The sequence below is a fragment of the Rhinolophus ferrumequinum genome, chromosome 19 (genome assembly GCF_004115265.2).
Source record: "Rhinolophus ferrumequinum isolate MPI-CBG mRhiFer1 chromosome 19, mRhiFer1_v1.p, whole genome shotgun sequence".
In the NCBI taxonomy this organism is placed as follows: Eukaryota; Metazoa; Chordata; class Mammalia; order Chiroptera; family Rhinolophidae; genus Rhinolophus; species Rhinolophus ferrumequinum.
In genome coordinates, this window is record NC_046302.1 from 3,832,379 (window position 1) to 3,853,085 (window position 20,707).

The following is a 20,707-nucleotide window of genomic DNA, read 5'->3' on the forward strand; positions in this document are numbered from 1 at the left end:
CTCTGCCCCTTATCCTTACATCTAGTCACTGAGAATCCTACGTTTGATTTACGCTGGAATCTAGCCCTGCTCCTCCTTGCTTTGGTCTCTTGGTCCCTTAGCTGACTGCAGACCTCTTTGCTGTTTTAACTGCTCCAGACTTCTTGATCTTCAGCTCACCTCTGCATAGCCATGTGAGTGACCTTTTCTAAAACCGAAAGCTGATTAGGCCTTTTCTTCTTTAAGCCCCTTTGTGAGTTCCCCTTATCCAAGTGTGGGAATGGCTCAAAAGGCATTCATGGTTTGGTCCCACCTTCCCTAGCAGCTTTCTGTCCAGACACCCCCTGCCTTTGCATATGCAATTACCTCGCCTTAAAATGTTCTTTCTCCTCTTGTTCATCTGGCAATGAAGCCCTTTGAAGACTCCAGTCAGGTCTCAGTTCCAACCTGATGCCAGGTACAGTTCTTTGGTGCCTGGCATGTGCTGCTGGGGCTGCCCTTGTTGCAATTTTGTGTTTAGATGTCTGCCTTCTCCACTTGAGGTGAGTTGCATGGGCCAAGATCACTTGTAATATACTATAAGGTATTTGGGTAATTTGTAGCCATATTTGGCCTGTAGCTGAAGAGCTTCGGAGATTATGAGACACTTGTGATACTCCTAACAGAGGGTCTGGCAAGGAGCAGGTGATAAATACCTTAGCTACAAGTCACCGGTTTTACTTTTCTGTTTTACACCAAGTCTTTGTTTATATGCATGTACATTTCCACATGACTGTCAACAAACATTTATTAAGCCCTGCCGTGGGCCAGGCAGTGGCTTGGCACATGGTCCTGATGGTAGCATGGGTATAATTTTTAATTTTGTCCCTCCATTTTTAAAAAGCTTACATCAGATCAAGTGATGCAACAAGTTTCACAATTAAACTTTTTAATAACTTTAACATATTCCATCATGTAAATGTATTCAAGAGTGATATTCAAATTTTTTAACAATAGGTAGGGCCTAGAAACTCCCTGGTAAGACTGAACGGCAGCCACTGAGAGCTGGCCTGGCAAGGCCAATGCAAACCTGCCCAACTTCGGCCCTGTCCGACTTCACTTAACCCTGTGGGTGCACCTGCAGTCGTTTATAGGCTTCTGCTGGATAAATTACACTGCAACGAAAATGTTCTCTTTTTGCATGACTTTCTTAAGAAAACTTCCCACAAGTTCATGAACAGAATAAAGGTACAGATTTTTCCAAAAAGTATTACAAAATATTTGATTTTGTAGTATTCAATAATAGCACTAGTATTAATATTTGAATTATTAGTTTCTCCATAACCTCACCAGCATTGAAAATATTCTGCTAAACCACTTTTTGCATTTACAATATGTGTGTGTGTTTGTGTGTGTGTGTGTGTGCACGTGCATAGGCAATATATGATACGATTTTCTGTTTTTTAAGCTTAAAAAGTATAGAATTGTATGTACAATTCTTTAATTTGTACTTTTAATAACTTTGAATGAAAATCATTTGTAATGGCAAATAGTAAGCAACTCAGTAAATAGCAGCTGTAAACATCATTATCATTATTATCTGGGTCTTTGTACACATGTGCAATTGTTTTCTTGGGAAATGCTAGGTCATAAGACATGTGGGTAATTTACAGCCAAATTCCCGTCTAAATTACTGTACCAATGTTACCACCATCAATGTATAAGATACCATTTCAAATACCGTTACATATTTGTCAATGTGTATTTTATATTATCAATCTTTGAAATTTTAATTTTACCTAGTTTGATGGGAAAAAATAGTGTATCCCATCCATTCATTGATTCATTCATCCATTTATTCAGTGAGCACAGATGAGGGCTGAGATCCAGGCTCTCTTCTGAAAGCTGGCAACCATGGCAGAAAATAAGACAGAACTTATCTTTTAACAGAGGAAAAATAACAGCAGGTATAAATAAATAAGATACCTTCAAATTGAGATTTCATTTAAAATTTTCCTGATTACCAGGGAAGTTGATCATCTTTTATGCACGTTTCTTAGCCATTTGTATTTCCTTATCCTGTGAATTCCCTGTCCACATTCCTTGTGGATTTGTCTATCAGGTTATATTATTATTATTATTATTATTGATTTGTAAAATGGACTTAATTATTCTGGATACTAATCCTTTACTAGTTATACATGTTGGAAATATTTTCTCCAAGTCTATGTCTGTCTTTGAATTTTGTGGTATCTTGAATCATATGGAAGTCATAGTTGGACTTAAATAAATTTTATCTATTTTTCTATATAGATTTTAAATGACACATCTTTAGTAGAAGGCCTTCCCTAATCTGAAATCTGAAACATACTATATTTTCTTCTCTTTCACACTTTAGATTTTTATGTTTAGGTGTGCATGTGTGTGATGATTTAAAACAGGAATTTATTTTATTTTTCCCAAGCAGATATCCAGTTCCTCTTACCTTTTTCATTCAACAGTCAATATTTCATAAAAATTTAAAATGCCACTTTTATTATATTAAATTTTCATATATTCATGATCAAATTTTCATATATTAAGTTTTCATATATTCCTGGTGCTATTCCTGGACTCCCTCCTGTCGTGCTGATCTATTTTTCTGCTATTACACCCTATTTTAATTACTATAGCTTTAAAATACATAACTGATACTGAATGTGTCAAAACTTCCTCTTGATCTTCCTCCTCAAAATTGTCTTGGCTATTCTCACACATCTACTTATCTTTGTGAAATTTAAAATGAGGTAAGTGTCATGAAAAATCTTGTTGGGACTTTCATTGAATTATATAGGTGAACTTGGAGAGCTTTCTTCTTCTTTAAAATACTGACTCACATTGTGCGTTCACCACCCAGAGTCAGTTCTCTTTCTGTCACCATATATTAGACCCTGTTTACCCTCTTCTAGAGCTCCCCTTCCCCCTGATCCTTCCCCCTGATCCTCTGGTAACCCCTAAACTATTCTCTATGTCTGTGAGTTTTTGTTTCTTCATTTGTCTTGTTCTTTTTTTGTTTTCAGTTTTATGTGTGAGATATAGATAATGTATTACAAAATTGTACACCTGAAATATATGTAATTTTACTAACAATTGTCACCCCAATAAGCTTTAATTTAAAAGAAAATATACTAGCTCGCCCTATCCGTATGTATGGTAGTGTTCTCTGTTTATTCAACCTTCTTTAATAACACATGATTCCATTGAGATGTTTTGGATTACTGAGAGTAGATAGCAGTATTGTGGTGAAGGGCAGGGAGGAGTGGAGGTGGTCAGGGGGAGCCTGCCTCACATTTCTGATTTCTGCCCCAACAGGTGCAGGCCACCGTTGTGGGGTTCCTGGCTGCTATGGCTGCCCTGCTGCTGGGAGCTCTTTCTAGGGGGGAGTTAGACTTTGAGAAGGTGGAGTTGCTGTGTGCCAGCAGTGTCATCACCGCCTTCCTCGCTGCTTTTGCCCTAGGTGAGCTGTGCCCTCACCCAGCACCACTCCTCCTCCTGGCTTGTTGGCGTGCCCCACTCCTCAGGGCTCCAGTCTCAGTTCTTTGTGCTTTCAAATCGGAAAGATGGGACACTAACGGTGGAGCCTTGTGTGTCTGGCTACGGGCTGGGGAAGAGCCTGCCTGGGTCTTGACCCACTTTGTTGGCAGGGGAGGAGGGTAGTGAGCCCCTCCCTGGGTAAAGTGTGTGTGCCAGAGTGAGCTCCTAACTCCATTTCCCTTCCCTCTGTTTATTGAAAGAGCTGGCCTGTGCTTTGTAGACACATTCGTCTGATCATCTATTCATTCATTCATTCATTCATTCACTCATTCCTTAACTGTTTCTTGAGTATGGCTTGTGTATGGGCCTCTGCTGGGCTCTGCAGTCTGTAGTCATGGTGGGAGGCAAGGCTCAGTTTTTAGCTCAAATTTCATCTCTTCAGAGAGGCCTTTTCTGACTTCCCCCTCACAAGTACTGCTCTCCTCCCATCTCCCCTTCTGCACTGCCACCATGCTCTACTGCACCATGCTTTTTTCCTTTTAGAGCATTTGTAAAAATCTGAAATTATCTTGTTTCTTTGTTAATTTTCTATGTCACCTCCCTGCTACGATGTCAGCTCAGAGCGGGGCTCCCATCTCCTATTCTTCCATCTGCCTTGCCACACAGCAGATGCTTCCTATGTGTCTACAGAAGGCAGAAAGACAGAAGCATTGGCAGAAATAACCCCATCCTCAGGGACCTCATGGATGTCAGTGGAGACGCTATTGCTGTGTGACTACGATAGAATGTCACCCATTCGTTATCACTCAATATTTATTGAGTGTCGACATACTATGGACCAGGCACTGGTACAGGGCTGGGGATACACTGGTGAGCAGAATGTACTGGGATGCTGTTTTGTGATGTTCATATTCTAGTTCAAAGTAAGACATCAATACAGGTGCATATAATAATTCCAGTTAAGTGCCAGTGCCTCTTCCTTTCTGAGGCTTTCTCTGATCATCTGTCTAGAGTAGCCCCGTTCAGTCATACTTTATTTTAGTATCCTGTTTATTTACTTCAAATGCTTGTTCACTTACTTGTGTACTGTCTGTTCCAACAAACATTTATGTGTGAGTACAGAGCCTGATGGTTATAAGAGCACTTAAAACAGGTCCAGGCATATAACCAGCTCCCAAATGTTTGCTGAATGAATGGACTTTATTCTGATTCTCTTCTGGATTATATGTCTGTGTGTATGTTGCAACATGTGTAAGTATAAGAAGAAACAAGTGATACTGTAAGAATTGGATTTGTATTTACACTTCTGTCCCCGCCTGCCTCACTGCTCATGAAACACCTTTGAGCTCAGCTCTCTGTAAGTGAATACAGCAGGTTATTTGGTGACTTCAGCCGATGGATGAAAGGGCTGCTTTCCTGAACTAGGGCACGTAATTGGGAAGGAGGTAAGAGTGCAGAAGCCTGGGAGCAGATTCCTTAGCTGTGCTTCCTGGGTCACGTGCCTGTGCATGTGCCCATGGCCAGTGGCACTATGACTCAGTGTGGTTAAAGGCAGGGCAGGATGAGTATGCCAAACCTTCTGAGAAATAGAGCCCAGGAGATACTTGGCATGGTGTTTCCTCTGAAAACAGCACAATCAAATGATTCAGGCTTGTTCCTGTGGGTCCTTGTAGAGAACGCTATGCCTACCTCCCCATTTTACAGATGAGGAAACTGAAGCCCAGAGATCGGGTGAAGCTCGGCTGCGTGGACATGTGTAACTGGGGTTGTCCAGAGATGTGTGGAAGGTCAGAAATGCTGCCCGTGGCTCAGTGTGACTGTGACATGACTGCCATAAAGCCATGTGGCGGTGGTGGTTTTTAACGAGCGCTCTCAAACGGGTGGTGTCCCTTTATATAGTCCCAGTGGGATTTTCACCAGACCACCGGCTCAGCCACGCAACTCAGATTCACTTAAAACTGGTATTTCAAAAGGGAGAAAAGAGCTGTGACCTGGCCACAAAATAGGGCACAAACTATGGCTGGTTGTGGCAGCTTTAGGACCACATTGATGTAATAATTCTAATTATTTTTAGTTACAGAATGCTAGGTAAAGTGTTAAACACCAATAGCCAAGATACAAAGTGTCTTCTTAAAGACCGGTGTTAGATGCTGTTGGATTAAGTCCTAGGCAGCAGCTGGGAGCTGGAAGTTCACATGCGACAGTCACCTCAGAACAGAGTCAGAAACAGAAAGTAGGACCTGGCGAGGTAGGGTGGCCACGAAAAGGTACCTCTCAGGTCTCCAGCTGGGGAGCAGATCTCCAATGCTGTACCCTAAAATCCTTATCACCCCTGCACTCAGAGGCCACATGCTTCCTGCACCCAGTGGTGGCCCTGTGGGGCTCCTGAGATAGGCCTGTTCCCCAGAGATGTGTACCTACCCATGTGCCTTTGGCTTAAGGACACCTGACAGCCCTGCCAAGCTGCCAGCACTGCACTACAGTGTGTGTGTGCTCCTGCTCCTTCCTTCCCTCTCTCCTGCCGCAGGGGCCACCCTGTACTACCACCCCTCCCATTTCCCCTCACAGGCTTTGTCCCTAACAAACTTCTCATACTATTAATTCCACCCAGGCACCTGCTTCCCCAACAGACACAGGAGGCTCAGTCCTTGGGGCTCCCATTGCTCAGAGCGGTTTTGGAGCATCTTCCCTGCAGTGAGGAGCTGTGAGCTTCATGTCTGTAGTTCCAAGTGGTTTGGGAACCCAGGAACCACTTGACTGCTATTTCCCCGACAGGTTTGCGTGTGTCATCAGAGCTTTCAGGTTGCTTCTTAGCTTTACGCCTACAAGTCACAAAGCAGACTCCAACTGTCCCGCCTTCAGCCGAGGCTTATGTGGATAGAGGGAAGTTACTGAGCAGCCTCCTGCACACCTGTTCATCCTGTGGCACTTCTCCCCTGTGCTGCTGAGCTTCCTTGGGCTCACTTGATTCCCTGAGCTCTGAGTCTCTTCTCTCTCCTCTCTGCAGGAATGCTGATGGTCTGTATAGTGATTGGTGCTCGAAAGCTCGGGGTCAATCCAGACAACATCGCCACACCCATTGCAGCCAGCCTGGGAGACCTTATCACGTTGTCCATTCTGGCTTTCTTTAGTAGCTTCTTCTATAAACACAAAGGTAGGGGGGCCCCAAGAAGGAGGGGCCCACCAGCAAGGTTGAGTGGGAATGTTTGTGCCTACAACATTCAGATTGGGCTTTGTTCCCTCAGGAGGGAACCTGGGGTCCGTCATGGAGTCAGAAACCCTCCTTTTACAGAGGCAAAGCCTGAGGTCATTGAACAAGTCAAGGTGTTCTCCAGCAAGTGCCTCAAGCTGTCCCAAGCATGTTAAATGGGACACAACTACTCAAGTCAGCAGATACATAGGTTGTCATTTTCCCTCTTAGGATCAGGGTATGCGAGGAGGCCAGGGAGGGCCTGAGGCTGGTCTGGTCACTGCAGCACATCCTTACAAGTGGCAGTGCCTCCTTGGGGAAGGCAGTTCACACAGGACTCATATAAACTGCCCAAGAAGTGACTCCCAAGAAGGAATGCCTCAGCCAAGGCAGCAGCCGTACCAGCGTATGTTCTCCTATAGGCACGAGGCAGGGGAAGCCAGAGCTCCTTTGAAGCAGCCTGGCAACCTGTTCAGCAGCTGAGGGAGACCAAATGTTCACACATCTTTTGGCAACAGGCCCTCACTCCACCAGAGGTATCCCCAGGTCTGCCCTGGAAACACTTTGTGCTGGAAACACTTTGTGCCCTGAGCACTGAGGGCAGGCAGCATCACCCTTGCCCAGATGGTTCTCCCCTGCTGGGTTTGCACAGCTGACTGCTCCCCTCCAAATATCACTTTTTTACTTTCCAGCTGGTACAGTCTAGATAAGATGGCTACACACAACTGTTTGCATTTAGTGTCAATTCTGAGTGTGGTGAGGACCCCAGATGCCTGGGGGCAAGTAGCATAAATGAGTAGAGTGGACAGTGGTGAAGACATTGGGGAGCACTGGGTGGGGCATGTGGTGATCGTTGGTGGGAGGAAATGCCCCAGACAAAGGAGCAGCCACAGCGGAGCTCCAATTTATCATTGCCCTGTCAGAACATGAACCCAAGGATTTGAGACATCACCCGTTTTTACATGTTGGCAACTGAAGCAGAGCAACAAAACACTTCTGATTTGGAGTGCTCAGACACTGGGACTGTTTCCGTCTCAGCTCTGGGACCTGCTCCTTACCACCCCAGAAGCTGCTTACCACCACCAATATTTAACAGTTTGGGAGATTCTCAAAGTTCATGTAAGTGGCAATGAAGATCTAATTTTATTTTTAAACTGAATTCAAAACAAGATGTGTGTATGGGTTAGTTAATTGCATTTGATTTGCAAAATAAATATGAATCACAGGTGTCCTCAGACCCTTCCTGTTTGTCCCTGCTGTACCCCTACTGAAATACTGTGTTTCAACACATGACTTACTAGATGTTGAATCACGGATGGATGGTTCGTCTTTCCAATTAGACTGTGACTTTATCCTTGGAGCACTGGGAGGAGGGGGTCACTGGGGCTGGCACATAACAGATAAATCTTTACTGACAAGGAGTGACCCATCGACCATCACACCTGCCAGTGTAGTCAGGAAGATAAGCCACATGCAGGGAAGTCTCACCGTGGTGCTGGGAGACTGAGGTGGAACTCCTGCCACGGCTTCTGAGTAGTTCTAGAAAAATTGGGCTAGCCGCAATAATGTCCTGCAAGTATGCACTCCTATAGGTTGCTGTCTCCCAGAGTGTTTGAGACTTATTTAGAGCTCACTGGGCCTGCCTCCTGTCTTCTGGTAAGACGAAGAGGCTGACCACTTTCACCATGAAGCACTTTGTTTCTAGCCAGCCTCAGGCACCTGTGTTCTGTCCTTCCTTGTAGCTGCCTGAGGAAGTGGGCCTCCCTGTGGCAGACGAAGGGACTGCGATTGATTAGTACAGAGAAGGGCAAGAAGGGATTGCTCCTAATAATGCTGCTGAGAGAAAGGGGACGTGGAACACAGACCTACCCCTTTGAGTGTTGCGATGACTCAGCAGAGGGGTGTGCACCACCCTGAACCTGCCCTCAGGAGGCAGGGCCAGAGATGAGAGGATAGTTCTAGAGAACGCCAGTGTCCTGATCTGTGTGCATGTAGAAAGTGAAACACACACAGAGTACCAGACAGAAGGGAATGAGTGAGAATGGTGTTTGTGTGCATGCCCAAGTGGGCTGATCCAGACCCAGGTTCATCTTCAGATGACACAAGGACATGAACAGCTGCAAAGCTGGCCATAGATAGCTCCAGGCCCTATGAGACACGGATGCCAAGGAGGGAGCAGGATTGGTATCACTAACCGACTGTGGCTATAGCCCTGACTTCACTGCTTGCTGGATCGTGTCCTGGGTGGGCCACTTTCTCACACTGCAGTCTCTTCTTGTCTGTCTGTGTGGGGTTGTTGAGAACACAAAATGAATTCATGTACCAGAAGTGCTGGCCCATGGTCGTGATCCCATAAATGATAGCATTAGTAATAGTAACGTTGGAAGGAGGTGGAGGAGGGTACTTAGTCAGGAAAATCACAAAAATGCCAGAGAAATGAAGTTAAATGTGGCAGGAATTGTGGACAGGGAGGAACTTTTCCAGTAGCTTAACAGGATGGAGAAAATTCTTTGGAAAGGATGGTAGTACAGTCTACCCTACCCTGAGGATGGGCTGTCTCCTCAGAACTCCAGAGCCCTTAGTTCCCAGCCCACCTCTCATTTCTGCAACCCAGGCCACAGCCCACCGGGCCGTGCTGTGTGCTCTGGCCCTGGCCACACAGCTGCATGTGTCCCCTTTCTCCTTCTCTTTCTCTTCCCAGACAGCCGGTATGTGGCTCCACTGGTCTGCATCGGCCTCATGGCCCTGACTCCGGTGTGGGTCCTCACTGCCAAGAGGAGCCCACCCATCATGGAGATCCTCAAGTTCGGCTGGTTCCCGATCATCCTGGCAATGATGATCAGCAGGTGAGCTTGGGTGACAGCCTCTGTGCCGTCTCTCCCTCCCGCTGCCATCCCCTGGCTCTGTGGTCAGGAGAGTGACCTGAGAGCTAAGGAGTCCCCTGGAAGAGGGTGACGCTCACCGCCCTGTGTTCATAGAGTGAACCGCAGCTGTGGGCTCCTTCACGAACCCCTGGTGTTGGTTGGGTCCTACCTCTTTACTCTTCTCTCTCTCTCACCAAGAACCCTAGACTTGTTTGTTCTGAGAGACAGCCCTGTTTACAATTGCCAGAGCACCAGAGAGCCAGGAAGAGCTGAACCTGGAAACGTCAGATGAGCGCACTAGTGCCATGGCCCTCTGCCCCATTTTGGCACTGTGGGATACCAGGTCTCCCGTTCCCCTGCTGCCACAACTCTCACTGGCCTGAACCCCTGTTTAGGCTGCAGGGAGTCCCTCACCTGACCTCAAGGTGATGGCTCAATGAACACCATTTCCACAGCATGACTGTTAGTGGGACCTAGTGGGGCTGAGGGTTTAGTCCCCCTGGACCCTTCGGTCTTCCAGCTGAGCCCAGGTCTTCCATCTTCCAGCCTCATTCTCGAGGGCCCTTTCTGCTAGCAGACCCAGATGGGGCCACTTCACTCCTTTCTGATATGCTTTTCTAACTTTGACTCAAGGAAGAGAAGTTATGGTCTAGGTATCTTTGCTTCTGGGCTCCTTACACAAACTGTTCTCACTTCTCTGGAGCTCTGGGGACAGAGTAGCCTTTGCCAAAGTATAGGGGCTGATGGGAGTGAGGTCTTGCTGCAGCATCTTCCAGGAACAAAGGGCAGGAGATAATACTCATGCAGGCTCATTTTCTGCTAAGGATCAGCTCAGTTGCAGTTCAGGGGCTGTCATGTCACAGCGCCCAGCCAGCTAAGTGGCCTTGGAAAAAGGAGTTTGTTGTTTGTTTTTCGTGGGCTGACATTATGTGAAGGGCTTCTAGAACGGCTAAGACTCAGACTAGAGATGAAAGTGCGTGTGTAGGGTGCAGAGGACACTGGGGAGTCCAGCCTGGCTATGACAGATATTTTATGTAGGGGTAAGGAAAGTGTTTGCTAAGCTGGGAAGACAGACTGATGAGGCAATTTATACAAAGAAGGTTTGTAAGGCCACTTACAGTTGTAAACTCTACTCATTTGACTGCGGTCTGCTCTCTTCCCAGTTTCGGAGGGCTCATCTTGAACAAAACCATTTCCAAAGAGCAATACAAAGGCATGGCCATATTTACTCCCATCATATGTGGTAGGTATTGGCAACCTCCATCACTGGGGGTCCCTGGGCTGGGTTGACCCGCAGGGCCCAGGTGGTGGGACCTGAGCAGCAAGGATGTCGGAGGTCCAAGCCTAGACCCTCAGAGGCAGTCATGAAGCTAAGCAGGTAGAGGCTATTGAGCCTGGTTTTTCTCAGAGAGAAGGAGACCCCCGGGCGAGCCCTGCCCATTGCTTACCAGATCACACCCTGCTCCTGATAAATGCCACCCGAGCCTTCCCACAGAGCTAAATCCCACGCCTTGAAGGCACGCAGAATTCAACACAGGATTCTCTGGCACCTGCAGAATGAGTGTAACCATCAGAACTGGGTGTTGGCCTCTCATGGTTTTTTTTTTTTTTTTTAACTTAGATTTTAACACTGATGACATTTAAAACTCAGACATTTACACATAAAAATCTGGATTTCTGTCTTCTTGCAAAGCAAGGTTATGACAATACTGGGTTTACATTGGGGGTAGGGCAGGAATCCGCTGCTGCTGAGAGAGGACCTGTGCTGTCCAGTTTGCCCCAATTCCTTCCATCCCTGTTGTATTCCACCCAACCCTTCATTGATTCACCTTCCAGGCTTAGACCCTGTGGGCATTAGTGGCGAGGGCCCCTCTTTTAACCAAAGCTTGCTTTGAGCCTGGTTTCTGATAGGGCTCTGTAAGTCGGACTACTGGTCAGGAGAAGAACCAAACATGATAACTTACTGTGTAATTTGCTTGGTGCCCAGACACTAGCCTTCTGGGACTTCAGAAACAAGCTTCAGAGGCCCTCCTTGGGCTACCCCTCCCCCTCCCCACTTCTGTGGGAAGCCAGGCCTGTGTTCCTTGCATGTCAGTAGGCTGCCTCAGGACAGAGCCCACAGGGCCTGTTTCCAGCACAAGGGCTGGCCTTAATGAGTGAGGCCAGCAACAGCTAAGTCAGGCCCAGACAGCCATAAACTTAGAAAGATATCCTTGGATGGCACCAAGTCAGATACTATAGGAGCCAAGTGAGCAGTTTGAATGAGTTAAGCAGGTAAGTCAATAGCTAGGCAGTGACGTGTGATGGGGAACAGGGCACGTGTTCCTGGTGTGACAGGAGTTGTGCTTGTTCTGCTCCATCCACTTGCTGCTGGTAGAAACTAAGTTCCAGAGATACCTCAGCTGACTTGTTAGGAGAAGCTGGGAATCTGGATTAAAGGCCTAATTTGTAAATGCTGCCAATTGGATTTATTTTATTTTTTAAATCATGTGTGGGCCAAGCAAAATAGATCTGTAGCCCTTCTCTGCCCACAGACCACTTTTTGTATCCTGTGGAGCACTGAGGCCGTTGGTCTCTGCCCTGGAGGTCACTGGGGCATATCTGGTCCATTGTTCCCTGTGTGACTGAGGAAATAGAATGGGGGCAACACAACCCGTCCTCAAAAGGAGATGGTCATCATGGGTGGGCCCTGGTCTCTGCCAGCCCCCGAGTCTGCCCCTGCAGAAGGAGCTGAGCGTTGCCTTTGCTAGCCGGGCCCGCTGACCCTGGCAGGGCTGTACACCATCAGCTCCCTGTGGAAGCTGGGAGCCTCTGCATTGAGCCCCAGCTCTGTTGCCACATGAGTGTGTCTCTTCTCTCTTGCTGTTCTTACCCACTGTGCTCTTTCCTCTCCTCACCTTGAGGTGAATAAAATCCATTTCGCTGTCTCAGGTATTCTAGTCTGTAGTCTGGTTCTTGTCACTTCCTATGGCCTTAAGTGATTTATCAAGATATCCTCCCATTGGCTTCTCCATCTACTGTCCTTCCGCCCTCACCCTCACTCCTTTCCTGAGTTGCGTCCCTCCCTCCCTTTGACTCTCCCTCTACCCAACAAATATGTATCAGAACCTACTTTGCCAGTCTTACAAAGTAGGTTCCTTACACTTCCTTCATCTTAAGAGCTGTCAAGGTGATACAGTTTCTACTTTGATACCTCACTCACGAGGTTCAGACCACCATTGCTTGGTACCAAATAAGATCTGTGGTCAAGGGGGAGGACAGAAAAGAGATCAAGTGCTGAATCAGTCAAGGAAGGCTTCCTGGGGGAAGTGAACTTAAAATAAGGGTTAGAACTCAAGAGACTGGCATAAAGAACGGGAAACCAGATTCTTTTTTTTCTTGCAGGTGTTGGTGGCAATCTTGTGGCCATTCAGACCAGCCGGATCTCCACTTACCTGCACATGTGGAGCACGCCTGGGGTCCTACCCCTCTGGATGAAAAAATTCTGGCCTAACCCATGCTCCACTTTCTGCACCTCAGGTGGGTCTGATGTCTTCCAGAAGCCATGTGACTATTTCTTTAAACAAGTGAATTAACATCATTGGAATATGGCTCTTGTAGCTATGTCTAAGACCAGTGCTGCCTTCAGCACAGATTATTTCAAGGGCACAGATCATCTTCAAGGGCACAGCTTCTTCTCCCAGATACCTGACTCCCCAGCCCTGCCTTTGATTCATTCATTCACGCAAATATTTATTGAATGTCTACCAGGTACTAGGTATCAGTTTACAGTGTTGAGAGAAAAAGCTGTTTCTTGCCCTTGTGCGTATAAGTGAAAGAACAAACACACCAAAAAATGAACACATGATCACAAATTGTTAATGTTCTAAAAGGCAAAAAGCACAGGGTACGATGAAAAAGAATTAAAGGAGATACTCAGATTTGGGGTTAGAAAGTTTCTCTCTGAGGATGAGCATGCGTAGGTTGGGGAGGAGGCGTGCTGGAGCAGGAAGAGCATTTAAGGCAGAGGGAACAGCCTGGGCAAAGGGCCAGAGACAGGAAGGAGCTTGATAAGTTTGAAGAACTGAAAGGCCAGTGAGACCTGAGCATAATGAGCAAGGGAGAAGAGGAAGGAAGCTGAGGCCAGAAAGGTAGGAAAGAGTTGATCATATAGGACCTCAAAGCTTGAGAAAGGAGACTGGATTTTCTATTCTGAGAACCACTGGAGGTGTTTTATCTTTTTGTTGCTTTTAAAAATTGGATCCTTCTCCCATGCATTTTCTTTTATCGTTTCCTTTCTGTTTCAGGAATTACATTTAGCCATTCTTTTGGGATAGGTCTGCTGGCATATTCCTGAAGGATACTTTCACTGGGTAAAAGTTTGATGGTTCTTTTCAACACTTGAAAAATATGCCGCTTCCTTCTGACCTTTGTGTTTTCTGATGGGAAATTGCCATCATTGGAATGGTTTCTGCTGTGTGCATAAGGTGTCATTAAGTCTTGTTTGCTTCAAGACTTTTTTCTTTGTAGACTTAGGATTATGATGTGCATTGGTATGGGTTTCTTCAGATTACCCTACTTGGAGTACACTCAATTCCTTGAATACACAGATTTATCTTTTGCCAAATTTGGGACATTTTAAGCCATTATTTCTTCAAATTCTTTTTCAGCCCCACTTTCTTCCTCTTTTCCTTCTGGTGTTCTGATGATGTGAATGTTAGATCTTTTGTTATAGACCCACAAGTCCCTGAAGCTGTCTTCTTTTTTTCCCCAGTATGTTACTCTTTGTTATTTAGATTGGCTCATTTCTATAGTTTTTCCTTCAAGTTCACTGATTCTTTCCTCTGTCCTTTCTATTCTGCTATTAATCCCATTCAGTGAGTTGTTTGGACTTTTTTGGCTATTGTATTTTTTCAGTTCTAAAATTTCTATATGGCTCTTTTTTGTTATCTTCTACTTCTTTTCTGAGACTTTCTCTTTCTTTACTGAATTATTCTGTTTTTATCATTTGTTTCAAGTGTGCTTGTAATTGCTGGTTGAAACATTTAAAAAATGGATTTATTAAAATTTCTTTCACATAATTCTACCATCTGTGTCATTTCAGTGTTAGTATCTGTTGGTTGTCTTTTCTCACTGAGATTTTTCCTGCTATAATGAGTGATTTTAGATTGAATCCTGGACATTTTGAGTATTATGTTATGAGACTCTGGATCTTATTTAAGTCTTCTATTTTAGCTGGCCTTCTTTGACACTGCACCACTGTGGGAAAAGGGAATGCACTGCTTCCTTACTGCCAGGTGGTGGTGGAAGTCCAGATTCCCCCTCCTTCTCCATTGACACCATCCTGGAAAAGGAGCACCTCGCTACTGGTGTGAAGGGTAGAAGTCCATGTCCTTCTGACACAGCCCTTGCTGGAAGGGAAAGGCCTCCCTTGTTATTACTCCCACATGGCCTGCACTGATATGGTGGTTGGGGGTGGGGAGGTCCTTATTACCACTTGGCAGGGTACAACTTATTTTCCACACGGCCAGAAGGAATGAGCCACATTCCACCTGGATGAGGGCAGAAGTCCAGACTCCCTCTCTGACCTTTGCTGATGGAGGTGGGGCTGCTGTTTTTCCTGTGGTGTTTGGCTGGAGTAGAGCAGTTATTATCTAAAAGTTTTCTAGCTTGCCAGGCTGTCCTTTTCTGGATTTTTGGCTAGAGAAAGCAGGTTTTCGTTGAGTCTTTTTTTTTGGTCAGTACCCTTTGGCATTTCTGGGTTACTGACTTCTCCAGCACCCAGGCTAGGATATATGAGGCAAAAAAAAAAAAAAAAAAAAAAAAAAAAACAAGAAAACTAACTTGGGGAACTCACTGCCATGTTGTTCCCTGGGCTCTGAGGTCCCTAGCCAGCTTGCCTTTTTTCTCTACCTTTCAGAATCTTCTTATGTTTGTCAAACCAGAAATAGACTCAGAGATATAGAGGAAAAAACTAATGGTTGCTAGATGGGAGAGGGGTGGGGAATTAGAAAATACAAATTAGTAGTCACAATATAGTCACGGGGATACGAAATACAGTATGGGGAATATAATCAATAATGTTGTAAAGATTATGTAGGGCACCAGATGGGTACTGGACTTATCAGGGGGATCACTTCATGGACTGTGTAGATGTTTGAACACTGCACTGTACACCTGAGGCTGAAGTAGAATAGTATTGAATGCCAGCTGTAATTAAATATATAGTCACAGGATGTAAAGTACAACATAGGGAATATAGTCAATGGTATTATAACAGCTGTATACAATGTCAGAGAGGTAGTAGATTGGGGGGTTATCACTTTGTGGGGGGTGTAAATGTCTATTACATTGCTTTGTATATCTGAAACTAAAAAAAAGAAAAGAGGCAACCATGCTACAAGAATGAACAACATATAATAAAGGAATTTAGATGGATAAATAAAAAATAGCAAACAACAACAAAAGAATCTCCTTATGTTTATTTTATATATAATACCCAAGGTTTTTAGTTTCATTTAGTGAGAGGAATAAGAAGTGTGTCTACCCCATCTTGTCTAGAAGTGGAAGTCCCCATTACATTTTCTGACTCGTCATTTGTATATAGAAAAAGTATTTACTTTCTATATTATTTATGTACCTGTCTTAGTTCAGGCTGCTATAACAAAAACAGACTAGGTGACTTATAAACAACAGAAATTTATTTTTTATAGTTCTGGCAGCGGGAAATCCAAGATCAAGGCTCTAGCAAATCCGGTGTCTGGTGAGGGCTCTCTTTCAAGTTTATAGACAACTGTCTTCTCACTGTATCTTCATGTGGTAGAAGGGGTGAGGAAGCTCTCTGAAGTCTCTTCTATAAGAGCACGAATCCCATTCATGAGGATTCAACCTTTGTGACCTATTCACCTCACGAAAGCCCCACCTCCAAATATCATCACATTGGGGGTTAGGTTACAACATACAGGTTTTGGGTAGGAACAAACAGCCTATAGCAGCAATAAAATTCATATTTTACTGAATTCTTTATGTAGTTTTTCTGTAGATTTTCTTGAGTTTTATGCCAGCTACCAACAATAATTATTTTGCTTCCTCCTTTTTAAGTTGGTGTTTTTTTGTTTTTTTTTTTTTTAAAGAATCTCTTTATACCTTGTCTAATTTTTGATCATGAATAGATTTGGGTGCTTTTATGTATTCTTACCCTCTCTCTACATATTATTTTATAGTAGACTTTTCAGCTTCTAAGCTACACATGATTTTTTTCCCTTTTCCATATTAAGTTGAAGAAATACATTATATTAACTCAGAGGCAAATGGAGACTTACTTTTCATTGAAACTCTTTGTGTTTGAGAAGTCCATCACATTCATATGTTACAGTTTTAAAGCATGGGGCAGGGTAAATCATGTTTCTTGCAGAGTCTCAAACTTGTAGAGTGCTGGATCCTAAAGAGAGTGTGGGGATCACTCGTACCTGCTGACAGGGTCCCAGAGGCTTGGCAGGAGGACAGGGCTACCTGAGGTCCCATGAGTGTACCACTCTCCTGGTTCTTAACTCTTCATGCAAAGCCTTTGTTTTTTTGACACTCCCAAACTCTTTTCTACCTTAAATCCCTTGCAGATTCACTTTCCTCTGGCCAAAATCCTATCCCCCAGATTCAGATCTCAGCCTAAATGTCATCTCCTTGAGAGGGCTTCCAATCCCCAGTAGCTCATTCCACTAATAGACACTTCATCCTCTACCACATTATCTGGTTTATTTTCTTCCTAGTACTTGTCACAGTTTGAAGTGACCTTTCTTACTTGTTTGTTTTTGCTACTCGATTGCAGGTTTTCTTTCTTCCCTAAAATGTCAGCTCCATGCAGTAAGGGACAGGACTATATTCCCATCTGCTGGAACGTGCCTGCCACATAGTAGGTGCTCAGTAAACTGACCAGGGCTATGTGGACTACCCCCTGGCACCTTTAAGAAGTAGCTGAATGAATATCGATACCTCACTGGAGACTGGCACATGCAAAGGTGGCCTCTGCTGCCAGTCAGGTCACACAACCCTCCTTGGTTCTGTTTCTTCCAGAAATCAATTCCATGTCAGCCCGAGTTCTGCTCTTTCTGGTGATTCCAGGCCATCTGATTTTCTTGTACGTCATCTACCTGGTGGAAGGCCATTCGGTCCCAAACAGCAAAACCTTTGTGGTATTCTATCTGCTAGCTGGCCTGATCCAGGTAAGGACAACTGTGGCAGCTGCAAAGCAGCATTCAGGGGTTAGGCAGCCAGCAAGCTGTGTTCCTTATCCTGGGAGAGATGCTGAGGAGGTGGGGTTGGAGGTTCCTGGACACGCAGGGCACAATCCCCGTCTTCCACGAGTCAAGTCAATTCATGCAAACTCAAGGGCATGATCTAGACACAAAAGCCACTCCATACTCCATACTGGATTCTCCATACTGCACACTTCACACAGCACAGTCCACACAGCACTCTCGGTACTCAGCCCTCCACAAGGCACAATCCACACTGCATACAGCTCACTCTGTACTCCTCACAGGAGGATCAGAGGAGCTGTCCTGAGGATTCAGCATGTTGCCGTGAAGCAAGCTGATGAACAGATCCAGCTGATGAACTGGCCCATGTGCATCAGTCATCACAGACGGGGTGGGCAGGGACCAGGACCCTGCTGGGGTGTTGCTAAAAAGCATGTGTGGACTTGACTCAGAGCTGGATGGTGATAAGGATATGAAAGAGGTTAAGCTGGTGCCTGCCTTGGGGTAGTACTCAGCAGACTGTCTGCCAAGACTATAGCTGGCTGATGTCCTGACGGGCCTGAGGCCTTTGCATGGATAACTGGGCACTGGAGGGCAATTCTAAGGGATTAGCATTTTCAGATCTTGAATTATGGCATTCACAATTGCAGCATGTCCCTGACCCTGAAGAATAGGCTGGGGCAGTCTGAGAAACTGTTCTGAGCAGCAGCAGGAAAGGGGCTAGGGACAGCCCCCAACAAGGGACCAAGGATCCCTGAGACCTGACCAGGGCTGTGTGGACTACCCCCTGGCACTTTCAGGAAAGGCCAACCATCTAAAGCTGCCCATGAGAGGGCCTCCAGCAAACCCAAATTGAAGTCCCAGCAAGATTTGTGTCTAAGGTTCCCAGGATGCTGAGTGGATCTGGTACAGCAGAGAAGGTAAAGGCTGGTGAGCAGCAGCAGGTCTGCCTGGCACTTCAGGATGCCAGGAGCAAGGCCCAACCACAGGGAGGGAAGCTAGGCAAGTGTGGATGAAGGTGGACTCACAAGCTCATAGCTGGGTGTCAGACCCCAAGAGAAGCTCGAGGAAGGGGACTACCAGGGGTCGACTTGTCCACCGGGTGTCTGCCCTTAAAATCTGCTAGAGTTTCTTGATGACACTTGGCTTTCTGATTTAGTCACCATCTTTTGTGTCTGCTTGGTCTTATGACAGGTGACAATCCTGCTGTACCTGGCAGAAGTGATGGCTCGGCTAACGTGGCACCAGTCCCTGGATCCTGACAACCACTGTATCCCCTACCTCACAGGGCTAGGGGACCTGCTAGGAACTGGCCTCTTGGCACTTTGCTTTCTTATCAGCTGGTTATTGAGGAGTGAAGCAGAGCTGGATGGCATTTTAGAACCGGCATCTGCACCTCCCTAATGAGCCCAGGCAGTCCCAGTTAGTCAGTAGAATCTTCCCTCACACCAACAGGGTATAGAAGGCAGTTCCTCCCTGGCTGGGTCCTTAGGTGGCCCTTTGTCAATCTGCTAAGAAGACTCACACACACCTTGACCCCGGAGTTTGTACCTGAGTCCATGATGGAGCCTAAAATCAGGAGCATTGTTTGTGAGTGTGTGAATGTGACTGCATGTACCCAAGTGCTGGGTGAGTGTGTGAATGAGTGTGCACGTGTGTGTGGAGAGCAGCGTTCTCTGTCCTGAACATGCTGGAGAAGAGGCCTGTCCAGTACATCTTGGAGGATGTATTGGCCCTGTTTCATGCCAGTGCAGCCCAGACTGGGGTGAAGCAGGAAGGAGACCTGTTGTGTGCCCAAGCTTCAGAACTCTTTGAGCCCTGGCTTAACTGACATCTTCACTAGGCCTGGCACGGTCGGCCACTCTGCTGGTGTGCCCTGCAAATGTGTGCAGCCCTTCCCAGGATGGGGCCTTACTCACCCCCTCATCTGCTCCCAGCATTTATTCTTGTCAATGCTTCCCCCCTCCCCCCCCCCTTTTTTTTTTTTTTTAGCAAAATCCTCTGTTTAGATTTTAATGAACTGAGAGGTGAAAAATAAAGCATAGTTTATATTGTATTTGGCATTTTGTGTTTGTAAAGATATTAATGCAACCATGAGACTTGGGGTGTATAAGTAACAAAAACCTCTGGCATTTCTCTAGTATAATGTTTGTCATACTGTACTCTCCAGCCTAGAAGCATCAACATCAAAGAAACTTATTAGAAAACCAAATTATTAATCCTCCCTTCCCCTAAGCCTGGCAAAATAGAATGTCTCAGGGTCACCACCCAGCAATGTGGGTTTAACAAGTCCTCCAGGTGGTCCTGATGCACTCTTTCATTTGAGAACCACTGTTCCAGAACTCCATCTTTTAAAAAATATGTATGTACTCATTTTTCGTTTCTTATTAACTCATCATAACAACTTTAGCCCTGGTTTTGGCTGAGGATTATTATCTTCTGCTGACCTTAAATAAATACACAGCAGGTATTTCTCTAGCAACATTGGTTTGATTTGGGAACAACAAAGTACTGCAATTTGGGACATGCAGTCTAATGGTGACCATGTGCCAGTCCAGAGAAGCAAAGGAGAGGAACGCTTTTATGCATGTGGGAGGAGCTGTTGTAAATGAAGAGTCTATTGGAGGAAACTGAAAGTTCTAAGTATAGTGGATTTTCATTGGCTGAATTATGGCAGTCTCCCATTGGCTGAGCTGTCACTGGGCAAGGAGGAGTCTCTCTCCTGCCAAGTAATCAAGTAATATCACTTCCTGTTGGAGTTGCAAAGTACTCTCTTCCCCTTGGGGTTAGTAGTGTGCGTTGAGTGATATGCATTACAGTTCTCTCTTCTAGCCTCCCAACTCCATTTTAAATGAGGTTTCTGTGTATTAGTTTCCACACTTCATATGGTGGGGAAAAAAATCATTCAACAAATATTGACAACCTGTTGCATCTTTCCCAGAAAGAAA

At 45.5% G+C, this 20,707-nt stretch overlaps 1 protein-coding gene across 6 annotated transcripts in view; it reads left to right on the top strand.

Moving 5' to 3' along the window:
* The window catches only part of SLC41A3 (solute carrier family 41 member 3), a 68,270-nt gene extending 48,544 nt beyond the window's left edge, over positions 1-19,726 (top strand). For all 6 annotated transcript variants that reach the window (XM_033087398.1, XM_033087393.1, XM_033087396.1 and 3 more), the window contains 7 exons: positions 3,310-3,454; positions 6,479-6,625; positions 9,363-9,507; positions 10,689-10,768; positions 12,910-13,044; positions 17,575-17,723; positions 18,954-19,726. In XM_033087398.1, the coding sequence (XP_032943289.1) occupies positions 3,310-3,454; positions 6,479-6,625; positions 9,363-9,507; positions 10,689-10,768; positions 12,910-13,044; positions 17,575-17,723; positions 18,954-19,163 (1,011 nt within the window). In that variant the 3' untranslated portion in view covers positions 19,164-19,726. The remainder of the gene's footprint in view (positions 1-3,309; positions 3,455-6,478; positions 6,626-9,362; positions 9,508-10,688; positions 10,769-12,909; positions 13,045-17,574; positions 17,724-18,953) is intronic.
* The last annotated feature ends 981 nt before the right edge of the window (positions 19,727-20,707 follow it).